The sequence below is a fragment of the Gouania willdenowi genome, chromosome 13, assembly GCF_900634775.1.
Source record: "Gouania willdenowi chromosome 13, fGouWil2.1, whole genome shotgun sequence".
Lineage (NCBI taxonomy): Eukaryota > Metazoa > Chordata > Actinopteri > Blenniiformes > Gobiesocidae > Gouania > Gouania willdenowi.
In genome coordinates, this window is record NC_041056.1 from 3576509 (window position 1) to 3596279 (window position 19771).

Consider the following 19771-nt stretch of genomic DNA (forward strand, 5'->3'; position numbering starts at 1 on the left):
GGGGGGGTTGTCTGGGCTCCCTGGCCCCCGCTCTTTCTGCTAGCCTGGCTGCATCTTCGGTTCAGGGGCAGCACTTGGCTTTGCAGTGGTGGTTTCTTGCACATACATCTGTCTACGATGCACTGGCATGCCTTGGACTGTGGGATAAAACTCATGGTGGGCTTAACTTTAGACACGTTGATCCCAAACCTGTTTCAGGTTCACACACTCCTTCCCTCTGTCCACAGCCACCACCATTATACCTAAGCCTCACGCCTACAACTTCACATCTCACTCTCACTTTACAATAATCAACTCTTCCCCACCCTTCCATTTCTCTACCTTGAATCGCTTCTCCCTGTTCCCTCCCCCCACCCCCTCACCCTGGTGTAACACTGCCCTCTCTTTTTATATTCTCCCTTTAATAAAGTGTTTCTTACCCTTCCTTAGGGAGGGCTGGTGATGGTCACAATTATGCAATAAAATAAATTCATTTATTTAATTGCAATAACAAAACAAAACAGCATTGCTGTCTAAAAAATTGGTTCTCTTGTAGTGTTGACCTTTTGACAGGGTGCGGAGAAAGTAGAAAAAAAAAATAGATATGTTATTTATTTTATACGTTAATTATCTTATAAAGTATTTCTTTACTGATTCATCGTCCTGGACTTCATTCATCATCATTCTGGGGCTGGGAGGCTCCATAGTCCTTCTTGCCTAGGGCCCCCAGGGGGTCTAGAAACGCCCCTGAATACAGTAGAAGTTACTGGGACTCTGTGGTGTTTCCTTGGTGGTCATAATGCGTAACATGACATTTTCAGACGTGAGTAGTGATGTCATCTTTTTAGAACACAGTCAGTGTACTTTTTAGGACATCCTCAGGTCTCCGGAAAATCTCTGTCATTTTTCAAACATTTCAAACTCACTTGACAAACCAAACGCTGTCATATGAAACGGCCTCAGGTTTCGAAATAAAACTAATCAGACTAAACAATAAAACACGACATGATGTATTTTGAAGAAACCGGAAACACACGACGTAATTAATTCGTGCCGCTTCCAATATGAGAGTAAGGTAAAAGCTGTTATTTTTAAAGGTTAAGATGTATCGACATTTCATTCATTTGTGTTTATTAATATCTTAACTTTTAAGAAATAAAAGGAAAGAACAGCTTTTCCACTCACTCCAATAATATCCAACTGCAGCCCCGGGTACAGTACAAGCGACGCCCCCTACAACCTACACACCACACTCATGAAAGCAATTTTTCAATGTAACTTAACCTCAAATTTAGTGGAGGCGGTAGTAGTTGAGGTTAGTCGATAGGGCGTGTTTTGTAGGGGGCGTGGTTTGTAGCGGCTGCAGCTAGACCCTTCGCACTTACTTCATTGTGTACTTGTGGTTCCTTAAAAATAAAAACGCCATGTCGCGTTTTACGGCCTGAAGTTGTTGAGTCTGATTACTTTTATTTTTGAAGCCTGAGGCCCCTTTATTTGACAGCGTTTGGTTTGATAAATGAGGCCGTTTCATTTGATGGAGGTTTTGCTGAGTCATGAATCAGTTTTTTGTGAGGTTTTCCTGACACTTCACTCTGAGACCTGAGGAAGTCCTAAAATGTACACGTAGGAGTGAGCACAGAGCTTTACAGCATTCAATAATAAAGTAAAATAATAAAATAATGATGTTTAAAGCAAATATACTGTATTTATTGCATTTTCACCAGTTCTTTATCACATCTTGTACAAAAGAAATGTCACGCTCTTCAGTATCAAACACCTTCTTCTTCTTCATCCATCAGCTGTCAAACCTCCTCATCCTCCTCCTCCTCAGCTCCTCAGCACTCAGCTCCTCTGTGCCCAGGTGGAAGCCGTACGGAGGCGGAGCTTCTCTCTGGTAGCTTCGTCCTGTGAGTTTAACACACGGTCAGTATTTATTCACACTGATCTAAAGTCTGCGTCTCACCTCCATCGTTCAGGCTGTTCCTGATGGCTGCCTCCAGCTGCTGCTCCTCAGTCAGTCCGCCCGTGTACGGCGCTGCGTTGTTTGGTGCGTACGGATCGTTACCAGCGTCCCTGTAGCCTGCAGACACACACACACACTTCAGAGTGCTTTACTATCTTTACTCAGGCTTTTGACATCCACATCATTCCGGACTGTATTTATTGTTTTGATTGGTTGTCGTCCAGAGGTTTATTCCATAAAGGAGGGTTAACAAACTCTGAGTCTATCCATAAACTCTGGGTCAACATACCCCGCGATGGGAAACTCTGGGTATCTGATTCCATTACAGTTGGTACGAAGTGGGTCAATCAACCCTGAGTATGTAAACCTTGGGTTACTGATGTGCACGCGCGCGACAAAAAGCCATCATCAATGGATTAGAGATTTACTCGAGCTGCCATGACAACCAAACGGAAGAAAGTGATTTATTCACCGTGATGGTGAAATAAGCCGGTGTTTGATGAATATGAGCCTGTTCTAAAGGTGTGTTCAGTCTTCAGTGACTACAGTGGCTTAAATCACCCGTAATTAGTCACACTTTTTGGTCGCTTCATCACTTTATTGCTTCAGTGACGTGATGAGCGGTGAATAATATGAATAAAATGTGTCTGAGGAGACGTGGCAGCAGCATAGGATGACTGCATAGAGAGTCCTCCTGTTACACTGGATATTAAGACAGCGCTTGATATCGAATCAATTATATTGATTTTTAATGTAATTTTGTTGCCAGAGTCATCTCGATGTCCTAAAAAATGTCATTAAGAAAAACTGAAGTGGGACACGAACCCACAACGCATCGCTTCCAAGAGCAGTGTCACAATTCACTGCACCATCATACCTTCATAGATACGTGATCCACAGATTTAACTGTATAACAATATAAAACAACAATCGAGCCTTAAAAGTGGATTCATTTAAATGATCATCTCCACCTTTATATTATCCACAGGTTTGTATTCAGTGAACTTTATTACAGACGTCAGTAGATGTTTTAATGCAGATCAACCTCTCAGTGTGTTTCACTAAATGATCTATATCTACAATGTTATAAAGAAAACTACCGTTATCACAAAAAAAAAAAAAACATAAAGCAACACATTAGTAATGATGTGAACACGTCTGTGGTGTGTGATGTTACTAATGTGTTTCAGAGAAAAGTGTTAAGGTTCAATAAAATGTTCAGAAACAATGTTCAGGTGGGCGGAGCCAGGTAGAAACCCAGGGTTTCTTTGATTAAACCTGCCAGCGACCAGGTTTAGTTCACGGACAATGTTGCCATGGTAACATACTCAGAGAAGAACATACCTTGCGTTTAGGAATGAGATACTCAGAGTTTCCCTCATTTCAGCCTGAACATACTCAAGAGTTTGAACATAACCTGCTTTATGGAATAAACCCCTCTGTATGTGATCCCTTTGATCTCTATGTGGTTTGATTGGTTGACGTTAGCTCGGTGCTAGCAGCTCCTGCGAGAGTATTTGTTAGAACCTCATAAAGCATTTCTCTTTATTAATATTATTATTGTCATTATTATTATTATCAATTTAACACCTTCTTTCTCTCCAGCAGCCAATCACAAGTTGTTCTGTTGCTATGGCAATGTATAATTTGTATATAATTTCTGTATTTGTTTGACATTTTCAGCAAGGATCATTTCAGCATCGGGATTTCTTACTTTATTGTCTGTTTTATTTTGTTCTGTGTTTTATTTATTTGACTTTTTTCATACTTTTTTTTCCTTTAATACAATATTTTATTGTATTATTTTTACTAGACGCTTGTTTATTATTAACTAAAATGCTGCAAGTCCTTCAAAATAACCAAATTTTAAAAATGTTAATCAATTAAATTTAATTAATGAAATTATTCTCATTATGGAGCTAGTTTTTCTTCATTAATATTATTGATCAGAGTTCAGCCGTGTGTGTGTGTGTGTGTGTGTTACCTGATGTGCCCGTGGAGCTGTAGTGCGTGTGAGGTCGTGCGTTAACACCGTTGGTCACAAACCCTGTGTAAAAAACGTAAACGAGCCGTTTTAGCACCAAACGTTCCCACATATTGAGGATTTTCAGCTGATGATAGCAGAGAAAATATGAAAACGCGTCACTTCAAAGGATAAAGAAAAAAAAGGGTTAAAGGAAAATGTGCTGAAGTGACAGTTCCATCAAACCCAGGGCAACGACCACTAAATCCTCTTCAAAATAAAAGCACTCTTTACCCTGTTTCTCCCATGCTTTTAAAGAACAGGACCCACTTACTACCTGCACATGTCTTCATGATGCTCTTCAGGGGTCCAGACGTGTAGAGCAGCCCCACCAGGATCCCAGAGAGATGTCCCACAAAGGAGGTCCTGATGAAAAAAGCCAGCACAGGTTACAGCACAGCACCACACTGCCCCCTAGTGGACAATCTCACTCAAACCACCAGATGCAAATAGACACTGGAGACAGATGGGTTTGGATTCCTAAACTTATATTCTGTGACACATCAGAAGAGATACATGGGACTCACCCAGGTGACATGATGTGAATCAGTACTAGCTCCACCCAGCTGGAATAGCGGTTTGCCACTGGGAAGCCCATGATGTAGGTGACCCCCCCGGGTTGGTAATGGTTAGTGAGAACCTTCAGAGCAAACAGGACACCTGGACACAGTGTGTGTGGAGGGACTTTAGAAGAAGCATTTTAAAGTTATTTAATGTATTTTTGTTGGTGTTTTGTGTGTTTTTGTTGCTGTTTTGTACATTTTGTGATATATTTTATGGATTTTGTCTTTTTGTTTTTTGGAGTTGCTTTATGTATTGTTTGTTGTTAATGTTTTGTGTGATTTTGTTTTCACAGCGTCAGCGACCGTGGCTCAGGTGGGAGAGGGGTCATCCTCTGATCAAGAGGTTAGGGGTTCAGTCCTGGTCTATACCGGTCTATGTGTTGAAGTGTCCTTGGGCAAGACAATAAACCCCAAGTTGCTCCCAGTGGTTGACTAGTGCCTTGCATGGCAGCTCTGTGCTATCAGTGTGTGAATGAGCTGATATGTGAAAGGTGCTATATAAATAAACATGACTTATTTACTACTACTGTGTTTTTGGAATTATTTTGTTGTCATTTTGTGTATTTTAGGAGTTATTAACTGTATTGTGTGATTTTTTTTTAAGTTATTTTGTGTGTTCGAGGTATTGTTTTGTTTGTCAATTTGTGTGTTTGTGGAGTTATTCTGTTGTCATGTTGTGTATTTTTGGAGTTATGTATTGAATTGTTTGTAATTTTGTGTTTGTGGAGTTATTTTGTGTGTTTTAGGAGTTATTAATTGTATTGTTTGTTGTTTTGTGTGATTTTGGAGTTATTTAATATGTTTGTTCTCGTTTTGAATGTGTTTGTTATGTTTAGTGTAAAATCATTGTCATTGTATTTAACCAGTGTCATATTGTGTATTATTGTTTGCATTCTGTGTTTTTTTGGGGCCTTACAAAATGATGCCACCATGTCTGTACTACAACATCTACTTTAAAATAGTGAAATCAGAGATTTGTGGACAATGTTTTTTGTTGTTGTAAAGGTCGCCGCCCGTCACCTGAGAAGCCGACGGCACAGACCGTGCTGTAGGACTGGTCGTCCGTGAGCTCTGTCAGCGTGGCCTCCAGCAGCAGGTAAACCAGCCCCGTGAGCATGGAGAAGACCACCAGCAGGTAGGAGAACCAGGCGCCCCCCAGCCGCCGCTCCAGAAGGATTCCTTTCCACAGGAAGGACGCCATGTTGAAGTACAGGTGCCAGTCGTCAGCGTGGTGCAGCGGCGACAGCAGCAGGCGGCGCCAGTCGTTGAACCAGTACGTCTGCTGGACGCTCACACAGGCCTGGGGGAGCAGGGTCCATTACAATTACCCATGTTTAATTACAATTACAGTGATCAACATTTTTCCTAATTACAATTAAAATGATTATTTTTCCCCCTGAAAATCAATTACAAATAAGCACTTTGAGATTTGGAATCAAATATAAAGTGCATTACAAATAAAATGTATTATTATTATTATTATTATTATTATTATTAATAAAAATAAGTTTTCAATTACTAAAATATAACTACAATTAACCACAATTACTGAGCCTTTAATAAATATTCCCATAAAACGTAACCTTCCATGACCCATGTCTTAAATCAGCTGTAGAATACATTAAATTATAATAGCTATAATCTTATTAGTTTAACATCTCTTAATTACCTTGTTAGGCTTCCTAATCAATATATATATTGATATTAATATTTTTGGCGTGAACGTCTGAGTCTTTTTTCTGTCAGTATACGCCTAGATTTCATTTTTAGATTTTTTTTTTTAAATGGCAAAATGATCCTCAAGAAATTTGACAGTAGGGCTGAGCAATATGGACCAAACATCATATTTCGATGTTTTATCTCAAAATGGAGATATACGATTTAACGCGATAATTTTAATTCAAATAAAGTCTGAGCAGAAAATCAATTCTGGGTTAAATTTGCTGATGCAAAATGCCACACAAGCGCATTTATTAACAAACAGTTGCACAATATGAGCCACTTCTAACTTTTTCTCCTATAAAGTGAAAGCAGCCACTCCTAAAACGAGCAGTTTGATGCAAAATAAGCTATAAAAAAAAATATGTATATCAATATAGGTGATATTGTAAATTTTAATAATGTCAAAATGGAAAACTCGATGTATCTTGAATATTGATATATCGCCCAGCCCTACCTGACAGGTAAACCTTATATGAAACAAAATATGTTTTAATAAGTATTAACTGCATGTGTATAAGCCAGAGAACTGTAACATGGTTTCCCAGGTTTACAATTAATAATATTTTAATTGACAGTTTTTGTAGAATTTCCATGCCAATTCCAATTACAAAGTCAATTATATGAACTCAATCACAATTTCATTATGATTAAAACAGCAACAGATTTTTTTCAAGTACAATTACAAATCTAACAAGGCAGGACCTGTATTTGTAAGGTCGTATGGCTTTGGTCCAATAAGTAAAATACTCCACTTGAGATGAGGTTTTCACAAAGGCCGTGGCTACGGGTATGTTAAACGTATCCGTAGACTGCCACTTTATACATACGCAGCGCCCCTCATTGGCCATTTTAGGTCACGTGACAGGTGCACCACGTGACTCAAAGTTCCGTCATTTGTATTTTAGGTCATATTTATTTTTAGCTACCACGCTAACCCTTTTATTTTAGCCATAACCCTAACTGTAACTCTATCCCTAACCCTAAAATGTTTATTTTTGTCGGATATGTATTTATAAAGGTGGAATTTGCCGCGTTAAATATGTTAAAATGAAAAAAAATGATTTGTCAAATGTGAGATTCAAACCCACTTTAGCGAAACCCACGTTAGCGGTGAGTGCAGCACCTTAGACCACTTGGCTACCCTGGCACCGTTATAACAAAGGCACATTGTGCTTATGTAGAAAAGGTCCAGAAATGTTGCTATAGTCCGGGGGGCTATGGCTACGTTGAACATGCCTCCAGACACTTTCTTTCATAAATGTAAGCATCAAAGTTGTACGATAAATATTTATAGAGATATGGAAAATTTTGGTTTTTGACACTTGACGCGACTTTGACCTTGATATTTTGGCTCCAAAAATGTTGACAAATCATCCTTGACATTGTCCCTATGAGATGACATACCTGTCATTAGTGCTGCATTAATAGCCTTGGAGGAGTTACAGGACAAAGGAGTTGCAGAAGAAAAATGATAACTCCTACGATAATAATGTATTCAATTGCCAAATACAATTAAGCCATAATTGTAATATCAATTACGCGATTACAATTGTAATTGACCCCAACCTTGGTAGAGAGCTGTAAACCACCTGATTCTATTCATAATATCATATAACGCCATGAACAACAACCACATTGTCTATGTTGCATTTACCTTCATCAGCGGCGCAGCAGGGAACAGATACAGGTAGACGTTCAGACCCAGCACAGCCAGAGTAACGGGGGGAATGTTATCCAGGCCCACATGGGCCAGCTGGGAAGCCAGGAGCAACAACCCAAGGTGGGATCCTCTGTGTCGGTGCCTCATGTTGAAACCTGAATCTGAGGATTAAACATTAGTGTAACACAGGAGCGCTCATCTTAAAGTGATAAGCAAGGCAAATGTATTTGTTCAGCACATTTCACACGCAAGGCAATTCAATGTGCTTTACATGATTAAAAAGTGCAACAGAAAACATTCAACAATTTAAAAATCAATTGAACATTAAAATCAGCAGTAAAAACTTTGAATCAACAATAATATGATAAAAAATCTCCCGCTCAGTTATACGCAGTAAAGAAAAAGATACACACCTGAATAATAAGAATAATTTAAAAATAAATCTTTGTTACGAAATTCTTTTCGTATCAACTTTCCTTCAAAATTTATGACATAGTTCAAAAACAACTACACTCTGTTATCCCGATACAGGTGTAAAACTAATTCTGACAAATTAGAAAATGTAATTATTAAGAAAAAAAAAAAATAGAATAACTTAAATTGCATAGTAATCAATAAAATCGTTTTTAATGGTTTAAAAAATTAAATTAGAAAAAAGTTATTTGTTTTACGCTCTTTGAGTTCTAGCAAATATATTCTTCAAAATATATCATAAAATTTCATTTAAAAGAAACATTTTACTTAATTTTTGTAAGAAAAAAAAAAGGTGATAGTTAATACAAACAATATTTACAGGCAAAAATACAACATTTATAGCCTCTCAATATTTCTCTTTATTGTGTAAAAGCTAAAAAAAAAAAAAAAAAAGTATCTATAAACATATTTCTCTATAAACAGGCAACGAACACTGGTAGAACCACGTTAATACTTTAATGTTTATAGGAGGCAAAATGTTCTAAAAAACGTGTCCGTTTATGGTTCCTGAATCGGGCTTTGTTTAAAAAAAAAAAAAAAGGAGCAAACATTACAGAATATAATAGTTTTACAATATTTTCCATATTTTCTCGAGCTAGGTTGTAAAAATTCTGCTGATAAAAAATAAAAATAAACAAATATTTTTTATTTATTAACACCTAACGTATACATGAGCTGCCTTAAAAGTACTAAAAAAAGAAAAACAACACAGTCTGATACAGCTTTAAAGCTCTACAATCAGTTTATGAGATGAAATCTTACCGTTTCTGTCTCTTCCCGTGTTTGTTTAGCTTCTCTAGTTGAAGCTAATTCACACTTAAACCCTTCAAGGTCTAAACGTCTCAGAACATTTCTTCATAATAAGTGAACATTGACGGACAAACTCATCTTATAAAGTAAATAACACCATCTCTGTGCTTGTTTCTTTCCATTTCGTCATGTTTACAACATAGACATATATCACGTAGACGCTGGATCGAATGTGGCCAAAAATGGGCGTTTCCGTATCTGAAACGGGAACGCCCACCGCTTCTTCGGCTGTCAGATGCGTAAAGAAAACAAGATGGCGACACCTACTGTTTTTTTTTTGTTTTGTTTTTTTTTTTTAAATATATATCAGAGGAAATAAACGTAAGAACAGTGTGTGTAGGAAGTTATTGTCCTCTTTAAAATGGACACAGTTTTCAGACTGCTTTGAGTTATACATTTACCAAATATAAAAACATTTAAATGTACCGAATGTCTAAACAGTAAAATACAAATGAACATAATATAATTTAAAGATATAAAACAAAGGTCGTTTTAATGAACAAGTTGACACATTTAAATATTGCACTGAACAGTTTTTAATTTAGCTAATTTAATTTAATGAGCTACCATGGCATGTTACACATAATTTAAAAGCTTATTTCTCAAGAACACCACCACATCACTCTGAACATTTATCCCAACAGAAGGAATAAAAAGAGCACTCAACAAGATAATGAAACAAATATAAATGGCTGTAAATATTTAGTAAATAACAAATCTCTTACACATCTAAAGTTAAAGTATAAAATTAAAATTGCCCTAATTGTATTAGCACTCAAACAGGATAAATAAGGTAACAATATAATAAATAACACCTGAAATATTAGGAATAAGTCCACTCTTTGTGCTTAAAAATCTTACCTGATGAATAGGCTAAAAAACAACTATATTTAAACTTAAGTATATAAGTACAAAAAATAAGTAGAGTATGCCATTAGCAGTAGGTGCAGAATATAGAGTTTACAGTGATGCAGACTGTTTCATAAGGACATGGACAGATTAAGCAGCAGGTAAAGTAACTTGTGAATTGTCCGTGAAAACATTACTACAGTATTGTACAATAGTTACTACAGAGATGAGTGACATATATGGAGTCAGCTGTGTTCATTAATTATTGTAATCATCAATGATAATCCGCAACTTTAACTTTTACTGAAGTTGCGGAAGTGATGTCGCTCCTCCCTCTCCTCCTCCTTCTTCTTCTTTTCCTTTTTCTTTTTCTTTTTCTTCTTTTCCTTTTTCTTCTTTTTCTTCTTTTTTTTCTTTTTCTGCTTTTCCTTTTTCTTCTTTTTCTTTTTCTTCTTCTTCTTTTTCTTATTCTATGTTTTCAGGCATGCTGTACCCTGGTAGCGCAACGCTGCCCCCTTGATGTCGTTCTCACATAACTTCCCCTGATTGGTTGATGCAAATCCAACAGGAAGTCAAATCGGGAACGCCCAGCCGCAAACAGACCCTTCTCGTGGAGGGACACGTCATCAGCGCCGCCATCTTGGACCGGTTATGGTGAAGGCTGCGGTGCGAGGTATTTCTCAATCTCTAAGTAGAATTATTCCATGAATTTTGAACCAATTTCCAAACTGTTTGATTTTTTTAAAAAACGTCACACATGTAGCTACGATACAAGGTGCTTGGATGTATTTAAAATGCTGGTTTTACCACTCAACACTTAAGCTCCACCCCTCTCTCACTCAGCGTAAACAGTGTGCAGCAGACGATAAAGATGCCGGAGTTCTGTTCAGCCTATGGATGCTCTAATGAGCGCTGTGTAGAAACAAGATCTCGTGGGATCACTTTTCACAAGTAAGATGTATGTAAGGGATCATATATTGTTAGCAGGTTGTTGCTATAGTGAACTAAACTGTCATTGTAAATGTACATAAATGTATATAATTTAATTGAAATGTTCATCTACGCACACTCGTTAATGTAAATACTGGAACAGATGATGTTTACTTCATCATCCTTTTGCACTACTCACCACTGCAGGTTCGTTTTTTACCCTACTGACGATCTTATTATGTTGTCTTATTTAGTCTTGTACATATTAGTTACTGTCTATATTCTTATTATTTTTATGTTTACATTGCACAGAGAGCGAAAGCACATTCTACTGGAGTCAAATTCCTTGTGTGTTAAACATTGGCCCTCATTGGCCAGTTTAGATGACCACGTGACTTAAAGTTCCGTCAATTTTCTTTTAGTTCGTGTTTATTTACTTTAGGCTACTTCGCTAACCTTTTTATTTTAGCCGTAACCCAGGAAATACCTTAAAATGTTAATTTTTTTTTGTATATGTATTTTTAAAGGTGGTATTTGCCGTGTTGAATATGTTAAAATGAAAAAATATAAATAACAAAAGTGGGCTTTAAACCCACGGCAGCAGAAGGAAGAATTATTGAGTCAAACGTCTTCGACCATTCAGCCATTCTGACACAGTGAAAAAACACAGGCTTATTACGCTTATGTAGAAAAGGTCCGGGAAACGTACACATAGTCCCGGGGGGGGGATACGTTTCTGTATCAATAGACACTTCCTTAAACATACACGGCCAATAAAGATGATTCGGATTCTGAAATAAACACCAACAGGATGGACGGAACCCTCGATGTTATGAATCTTGCGTTCCTAGCAACAGCCTTTTACACAGAAAAAAACAGACTTACTGCAGTAACTGAAGGGCTATGCTGCGTTCATAACGGATGCGTCACGAAGTGTTTGTGCGCCCGCATTACATACAAAGTCAGTGGATAGACGAAATCTTTCCTGTGCGGCGGTGCGGTCCGATCCGCGTGTCAAGAGTGTCAAGCACACTCTCGATTTTGAAAATATTGAACTCATGCGATTGTTTCGCATGACGAAAGCTAATCAGAGTCTTTGTTGACGATGACGTCAGGCCGTCAACACGGACATCGGTCTGTTCACCCATTCAACCATGGAGTAGAAGCTGTGTGTGACCACCCAGAGCTGTATGACATGGCCTTTATAACCAGGACCGGACTAGGAAGGATTTGGCGTGGAGGAGAATCAGCGAGGAGGTGGTAGTAGCAGGTAAAAGTTATCGCTGTAGTTTTCATCTTTGAAAGTTGGCGCTGAGCTAGGATAGCATTAGCCGCTAATCACAAGGGCTTTTTTCACTGGTGGTTTATGTTTATCGTCGCTTCAGCAGGCAGTGAAACTCACTTAGTTAAATGTGTCGCTGGTGGGCGGGGCTTCGCTTCTAATGTGCATATGACGCGAATGGGGACATTATTTGATCTTGGGAAACCTGCGGCACGTTTCCTGCGGCAGATGCCGCAGAAGAAGCATTTGGTGTGAACGCAGCACTAGAGAGAATACAGCATCTATTAGAGCTAATAATAGGCCTAATTAATGATGGAATTATCTGTGTTTGTTGTTGATTATTCTTTATCTCTGGCTTCATTGCTCACATGTTTTAGGTTTCCCAAAGACAGTATTTTAAGGAGAAAATGGGAACAGGCAGTGAAACGGAAAGGTTTTGTGGCAACTGATTGGTCCGTGCTCTGCAGTGAACACTTCAACGCAGATGACTTTGACAGGACGGGGCAAATTGTCCGGCTGAGACAGGGAGTCAAACCATCTGTCTTTAACTTCCCATCTTATTTACAAAAGGTATGTGTGTGATTTGGCTAAATAATTGATTCATGATAAATAAATGATTCATGTGTCCATAAATTTTCTTTTCTGTCTGCATGTTTGGGAATTAAGTACAGTACACTTTCTGATGCTAAAATCTTTCTTAAAATGTTGTTTATGTTTCTTGCATTTAGGAAGTACCATCAAGGAAAACAAAAACTTCGAAGAAAGCAGAAGAGAGCCTGCCAGTGGACTTGCCTCAGCCTTTCCGTAAACCTGAACCTTATTCTAATGTTGTGAGTATTTGCATGTAATATGTTTCAAACACATGAGAGCATGAAGGCCCTGGTCATATTAAAATCACTCATTTTATACACACTGAAATATATGAGTATATATTAAAACATACTGTTGTTGTATATACAGTATGTCCCTGTCATTAAGACACTCATATTCAAGGTGCAAACAGTGGGTAAAAATGTGGGCCAGCTACATCAGTAAGTGATGAGTTATAAGCATCACTGTCATTTTTCATCCCTCTTTTCACTAGGACCACAATTATGCCTTGCCTGCTTCTCCCACTCTTCTCAAGGCCAAACTTAATGAAGCTCTGGCTAGAGTGGAAAGTCTGGAGCACGAGAAGAGAAACAGCAAGGACCGGGAGCGAAGGGCGAAGAGAAACATGCGTGCTCTTCTTGAGGACCTTACGGTGGCCAACAAGGGCAAACGTGCAGCAACTGATAAAACGCCAAACATTTAGTACAATGCGCAGCATATTGAGAAACGCTGCACATTCGAAAGCTAATGCAAACTCTGAAAAAAACAAATGAAAAGACACAAACGCCCTGCAAAACAAAGAAATGCACTGCAAAAAGGCAAAACAACTGCATTTACATTAAACACGCTGCAAGTAAAGAAACGAAACTCAAGTGAAAAACACACACCACCACAAAACAGCTGCAAATACAGAAATGCTGCAAGTTCAGCCTGTGTTACGGAAGTTCTCCAGGCCTGTGGGGGGCGCTGTGGTACAGCTCGCGACAGAGGAAGAGACCAGAAAGTGGCATGGGAGAATGGAATTGTTAACGGGACAAAGGTGGATCAAAGTTACAAGGTAATACTACATATATATATACATTTTGTTATTTTTACTTTGGTTCTAATGATTAAAGTGTCTCTATAATATGCTAGAGATTGACATAGAGCTCTATAGCGTGCTTTACATTGGCCTCTATCTGCTTTATTAAGATCCTGCCATATTTATCTCTGAGTGAATGTTTGCTCTAAATGTTTTCTAGATTCAAGGATGGGCTTTCGAGCAGCATGCTACAATATTCAGGAACCACATGTGGTCACATCTGCGACACTGGAGGTACTGTTTGAGTTTGGAGTGAGGAAGGGTCAACCTTAGGATTCTGGAGGGATTATCGACATTGCATATGCGACAGAAGGTTTACATGTATTTCAACTTTGTCATCTTTTATAAACAGAATTTGAATTGAAACAGATAATAAACTAATCCTTGTACTTTTTAAGATGGATGAACTGGACTCACTCTCTCAGACACCCTGATGTTTGTAACAGGACTGAACTCTCTGCCTCCATCCGGAATTCACCCAAGACCAAAGCTGATTTTCCAGAGGACGTGTTTTCCGTGTGGGAGAACATGTGCAAACACCTTTGAATTACTCGTTTCCAAAACGTACAATGACTTTCAAAGAGACATGAACTTTGGCAATACTCAACGCGCCAGGTTTTGTTTTGCATTGATTTTTAGGATTATAACAAAACAATACTATCAATGTACAGTATAATATTGACCATTTTTATTTATTAAAAAGTCTGAAAAAAAATCTGAAAGTAAAGTTTAGATTTATATTGTAATTATCTGCCTGTTCATGCAGTATCTTTCAATGTTATTCATATTAAATGACTGTTTTTCATTATTTAGATTTCAATTCACACACACACCTCTCTTGCGATGTGCGTCATACCAGCCGTACCCTCATCACATAATGAGAGCTACTGTACCACCTACTTGTGCTCAAAAATAATGGTGGGCTGATGATTCCACCAGAAGGCGCAGTCCAGGTGGTGAGAGCAGCAGAGCGGGTGATTGGCCAGGGCCACTCAGGGTCAATTCCTAAGGTGTCAATGGTCCTGCATGTGGTCTGTGAAGAGACAACATGCTGGAGACACACTGTTTGGCATCCACAATCACCATTCAAACCTAGTGAAACAATTAGTGTCTGTGTTCCTCAAAATTAGGCAACACGACACTCACCGCACTCAGACACCACAGTGGCAGCACAAGGAAGAAAAGCAGTTTTCTACTACGGGTATTAGTTCAATGAAAGGCTTGTAAATACTCTTGTAGATAGTTTTATCTTCTTGTTCCTTGAATATTTCATTTCTTTGGCTGCAACAATAATAAAGATGATGATGGGGATATAATATTAATAGACAGTAATAATAGTAATGGTACGATATGATATATCGCTTTTTTGTTAACACAAGTTAAGTACTAAAGACAAGTTAAATATTCTCAGGTTTTAAGTTTACAAAGAACGCAGGTTTAAGTTAAACTTTACATATGGTGGCAAGTATAAGTTAAAATATGTGCCCAGGTTTTCACTTGTTTATACTATAATGCGCTGTTTATTTTTCCAGTTTTCATAAAAAGCAGTTCATTCTGCTTGTTAAGCATCACTGATAATGTCCATGTTTACAGAGAAGTTGATCATACTAGCACTGAAATGACTATTTTCTGCATTCATTTTGTTTTTAATGATTTTAAGTTAATTTGCACAAACATTAACAATATTTTAGTGAAGCATAATTTTTTTTTTCCCATAAAGACTTAAACATAACACAAGGACATGTGACTAGTTGTGGTCATTGTGTGTGTTACAGTATACACTTTGTTTTACTCTCCTGTCATTCATGTGAAATTGTTTGATAATGTTTTGTAATTCCTGTGAAATGATTCAGTGCAGTCAATAAATTCAGAATTTCTTCAGTGACGCAGATATCGTAATGTATCGTGGATGAAATTCTAAATTGATTATTGCAGAATTGATGTATCGTGATCATATCGTGGGCAAAATTTCGCGATAGTATCGCATCGCGAGGTACCTGGCAATACCCAGCCATAGTAATGGTTATAATAATAATAATAGCAATAACAAAATATAAGAATCCAGTAACTATAATACAGTAATAATAAACAATATTAAATAATTATAATGAGGTAATAGAATAATATAGCAATTATAATAGTACAATGAGAATACCAGACACTATAAAATAAAACAGTAAAAAATATAATTATAAGAATAAAAGCAGTAGCACAATTGTACAGTAATAATTGTCAAATGCAATGTATAGCAATAAAAAGCTGATCACATCTGAATGTTTTCTGGGTTCCTTTTGTTCTATTTATGTCCATCTATTGTTGGAATGGCTTCTTTTTGTGTGTAATACTATTATTATGTCTCTATACTCAATAAATATATTCATAAAATATATTCAGGTCAATTTGTCAAGGACACAGTTTCAGAACATCTCATTTCAACTTCATCTAAATCTAAAACACAACCATGTATGTAATCGAAGATATAAATCAGATGTAAATAACTAGGACACTCGGATTAACACTAAAATGTCTGTTTGACCCAAAATGCATGAAGTCTGAATCATTAACTAATAAGAATCATTATATTTTTAAAAAACTAAACACATTAAACAACTCATGTTCAAATACCTAAATAAATCAAATAAACAGACACCGTAGACCCCTAAATGATAAATAAAAATAATGAATAAATCAATAATCTTGAACATATTTGTATTGCTTTATATCAGCATTAAATATCATCTTTAACTAACTATAATAACTGATCGTTTGATTTCTAAACGTAAAACATCTGATTAAAAGAATACTGTTATATAAACTTATATAGCAAATGTATTTAATAAAGTTTTACTCTTTTTAATTGTATTATCAAAGTTGCTTTTTAATCGGACGATCATCCAGCCTAATGTCTATGGTTTAGAAAACGAGTCACTGCGTCTGACGTCACAGTCACGTGATCCACGAGTAGACCAAAACACACAGATTTGACCAGAGCGCCCTCTGCAGGTAAATACTGGAAACATTTAGTTTTAGTTTTGTTTCTTTTGTTTTTAATCTAAAAAGTTTTAAATGTAAAAACCTAGATCTACTGAGATCTCTGAGTTATGTATTGGAAATAATTTAATTAAAATTAAGATATAAATAAAATAAACAATTTGTCACTTAGTAAATTCTTGGAAATAATAAAATAATGTATTTAAAAAACATTTTGTTGCTCCCTATTTTTCGCTGCGTGTAAATCATTTCAATCTATAAAAAAAGTCTTCAAATGTAATTTTTTGGGGCTCTTTGATTTAAAATATTTGATATTTACATTTGTATATATATATATATATATAATAAAATAGTTGTATTATAGTTACACTATTTTATATATTTATAAACATAATTTTTTTTAAGATAGAATAATAAAGCTAATATATTTTAGCAGCTGTTAAACTTCCTATTTGTGTCACTTTGAAGTGTGAATGTTTTGTGATGTGAGTTATTATCTATGGTTTATTGTATGAACAATATCATTATATTGCACAAACATATATTTTACAAACAGTATATATTGTACAAACAACATACTTATATTGTACGAACAAAAACAATATTATTATATTGTACGAACAAAAACAATATAATTATATTGTACAAACGTGATAATAAATTGTTCGTACAATATACTGTAAGTATAATGTACGTACAATGTAAGTATATTGTTTGTACAATATAATTTCATGTTTGTTCAATATATTTATATTGTTTCTACAATATAGTGATCCAAAACACATTTGTCCCCCTGTAGCAGCTTATATACACTTGTGTAGTTTTTGTTTCACACTCAAGCTGCTGTTTTTTTTTGTTTGATTTTTTTCAATAAATGTAGAATTTCAGTCATTTCTGATTATATATTTTTTTAAAACTGCCTCTTTGTGAGAGTGCTGTGGGTTATGTTTAATCATTCCTGTGACCTTTTCTCATGTTTGTGTTGAGAGTCTTTCATATGTGGGTGTTTTTATACGCACAGACCTAAAGGTCAAACACTGATAACTCCTTTTTGTATTTTCTGTGGTTTGGATAATAACCACAGATTATTAGCTGAAAGGTTTTGATCCAAAACGTCATTATCTCACGAGGATGTCACTTATATTCACTTATATTCTCTGATGAAACTGATTCAAATGAACCTGAAACTACAGCTAAAAGTTCAGATTCTTATATTATTTTACATCATATTTATGTCTGACAGGACTGGCGCCCTGTCCAGGGTGTACCCCCACCTAATGCCCCCTGAGAGCTGCAGATAGGCACCAGCAGACCCCCGCAACCCTGGAAAAAGGAGCTGGCGCAGCATTTTTCAACCTTCGGGTCGTGACCCCGTGTTGGGTCACCTGGAATTTAAATGGGGTCACCTGAAATGTTTACTACAGTGGTTCCCAACCCTTTTTGGATCGTGACCCCATTTTGATATCAAAATTTTCTGGTGACCCCAAAGACTTTCTCTTCTTTCTATAATTAGTTTTTGATTTATTGTTTATTCTGTGTTACAAATGCAGAGGAGCAAAAGTTGGATTTTTTATGATAGTTGGAGGCGAGCTGCAAAAAACTAAAAACTTTTTATACTGCGTTTTATTTTAACTAGATTTATATAGATTTAACTAGATTTATTTTGTTTATTTATTTTAAGATTGTGTCGTTTTAATTTGAATAATAAAAATAATTTAAAACTTCAGTTAAAAATTAATCAATGAAAATTATTTTTTATATCAATTACTGAACATTTCAGGCGACCCCACATGGGCTCATGACCCCAAGGTTGAAAAACACCGGTCTTGTAAAAGAATAATAATTTAAAGATTCAGTTAAAAATATATATTAAAAAATTCAATCAATTACTAGAGTCTAGTAATTAATATATATATATTTTAAAAAGCGGTTCCCAACCTTTTTTGGATCGCGACCCTGATTCAATATCACAAATTGTCAACATTTTTTTCTTCTTCTAGGAATTAGTTTCTGATCTTGTTTGATATACTGTGTTAAAGATACGGCAGCTCAGATATTCATATTACATTTTATTGGAACTACATTGATATTTGAGAAAGTGAAAGTATAGAATACACTTTTTTATGATTGTGTGTTGTGTTTTAATTATAAGAAATAATTTAATAATGATTCAATTCAATTTCATTTATATAGCGCTTATTAGGCTGTATCAAACCATTTTTACATATATGAGTGATTTTTAAGTTTTATATAGCATTTGGGCTATTTTTTTTTTGCTGGAATAAATTATATATTTTGCTTTGGATAATGATGCTTAATAAGACACTATTGACACATTTACACAATTAGCATTATGAATTGATGATCTAGCAGTAAGTTGTAATTTGTGATTTCTGTTTTCTTATGTTCTTCAAGAAAACAACAAAATAATGCATATTTTCTGTTATAATTGGTGTTTTTAATTTTGTTACTGGCTTGGTAGACCCAGTAAATAATGATAGAATGGGCTAATATTTTTGTCTGGTTATATTTTTCTGTAATAGAACAAATTTAGATTGGGTACAGAAAGATATTTAATAAACAAGTTTGGATGAACTACGGCCGGGCCCGCTGTACGTCTCTGTGCTAAATAGCACGTACCACGTTCAATTGACTCAGTTTCACCAAGTAAAATAAGTCCAATTGTGCGACGTAAATTCGTAATCTACGTTGAATTGCCTTTGAAATGATATATCACACAACTATGTTTCGATAAATTTGGAAATGACCGGAAAAGGGGGTGGGTCCTCGTCCCCCCTCACCCTTTCAAAAAGGGCTCAGAGAGGCTCTTGACATCCGCTCATAGAATATCCA

General features: G+C 36.2%; 2 protein-coding genes across 4 annotated transcripts; one reads left to right on the forward strand and one right to left on the reverse strand.

The window, feature by feature from the left end:
• Nucleotides 1-533: 533 nt before the first annotated feature.
• rhbdd1 (rhomboid domain containing 1) lies at nt 534-9389 on the reverse strand. Of its 2 annotated transcripts, XM_028464757.1 has the most exons (9): nt 9147-9389; nt 7905-8071; nt 5549-5828; nt 4493-4625; nt 4243-4331; nt 3927-3989; nt 1943-2059; nt 1756-1884; nt 534-552 (listed from the first exon to the last, which is right to left on the reverse strand). In XM_028464757.1, the coding sequence occupies exons 2-8, from the start codon at nt 8055-8057 to the stop codon at nt 1775-1777; spliced, it is 945 nt and encodes a 314-aa protein (XP_028320558.1). In that variant the 5' UTR covers nt 8058-8071; nt 9147-9389; the 3' UTR covers nt 534-552; nt 1756-1774. The 2 variants fall into 2 exon arrangements, with proteins under 2 accessions (XP_028320558.1, XP_028320557.1); XM_028464756.1 differs by lacking the exon at nt 534-552 and having other exon boundaries at nt 1665-1884.
• Nucleotides 9390-10620: 1231 nt separating this feature from the next.
• Nucleotides 10621-15583, forward strand: LOC114474608 (THAP domain-containing protein 6-like). Of its 2 annotated transcripts, none has more exons than XM_028465027.1 (7): nt 10621-10716; nt 10887-10994; nt 12633-12825; nt 12984-13085; nt 13340-13903; nt 14088-14161; nt 14326-15583. In XM_028465027.1, exons 2-5 carry the CDS (start codon nt 10915-10917, stop codon nt 13547-13549), a joined length of 585 nt encoding a protein of 194 aa, XP_028320828.1. In that variant the 5' UTR covers nt 10621-10716; nt 10887-10914; the 3' UTR covers nt 13550-13903; nt 14088-14161; nt 14326-15583. The 2 variants fall into 2 exon arrangements, with proteins under 2 accessions (XP_028320828.1, XP_028320827.1); XM_028465026.1 differs by having other exon boundaries at nt 14088-14240; nt 14326-15580.
• Nucleotides 15584-19771: the final 4188 nt, after the last annotated feature.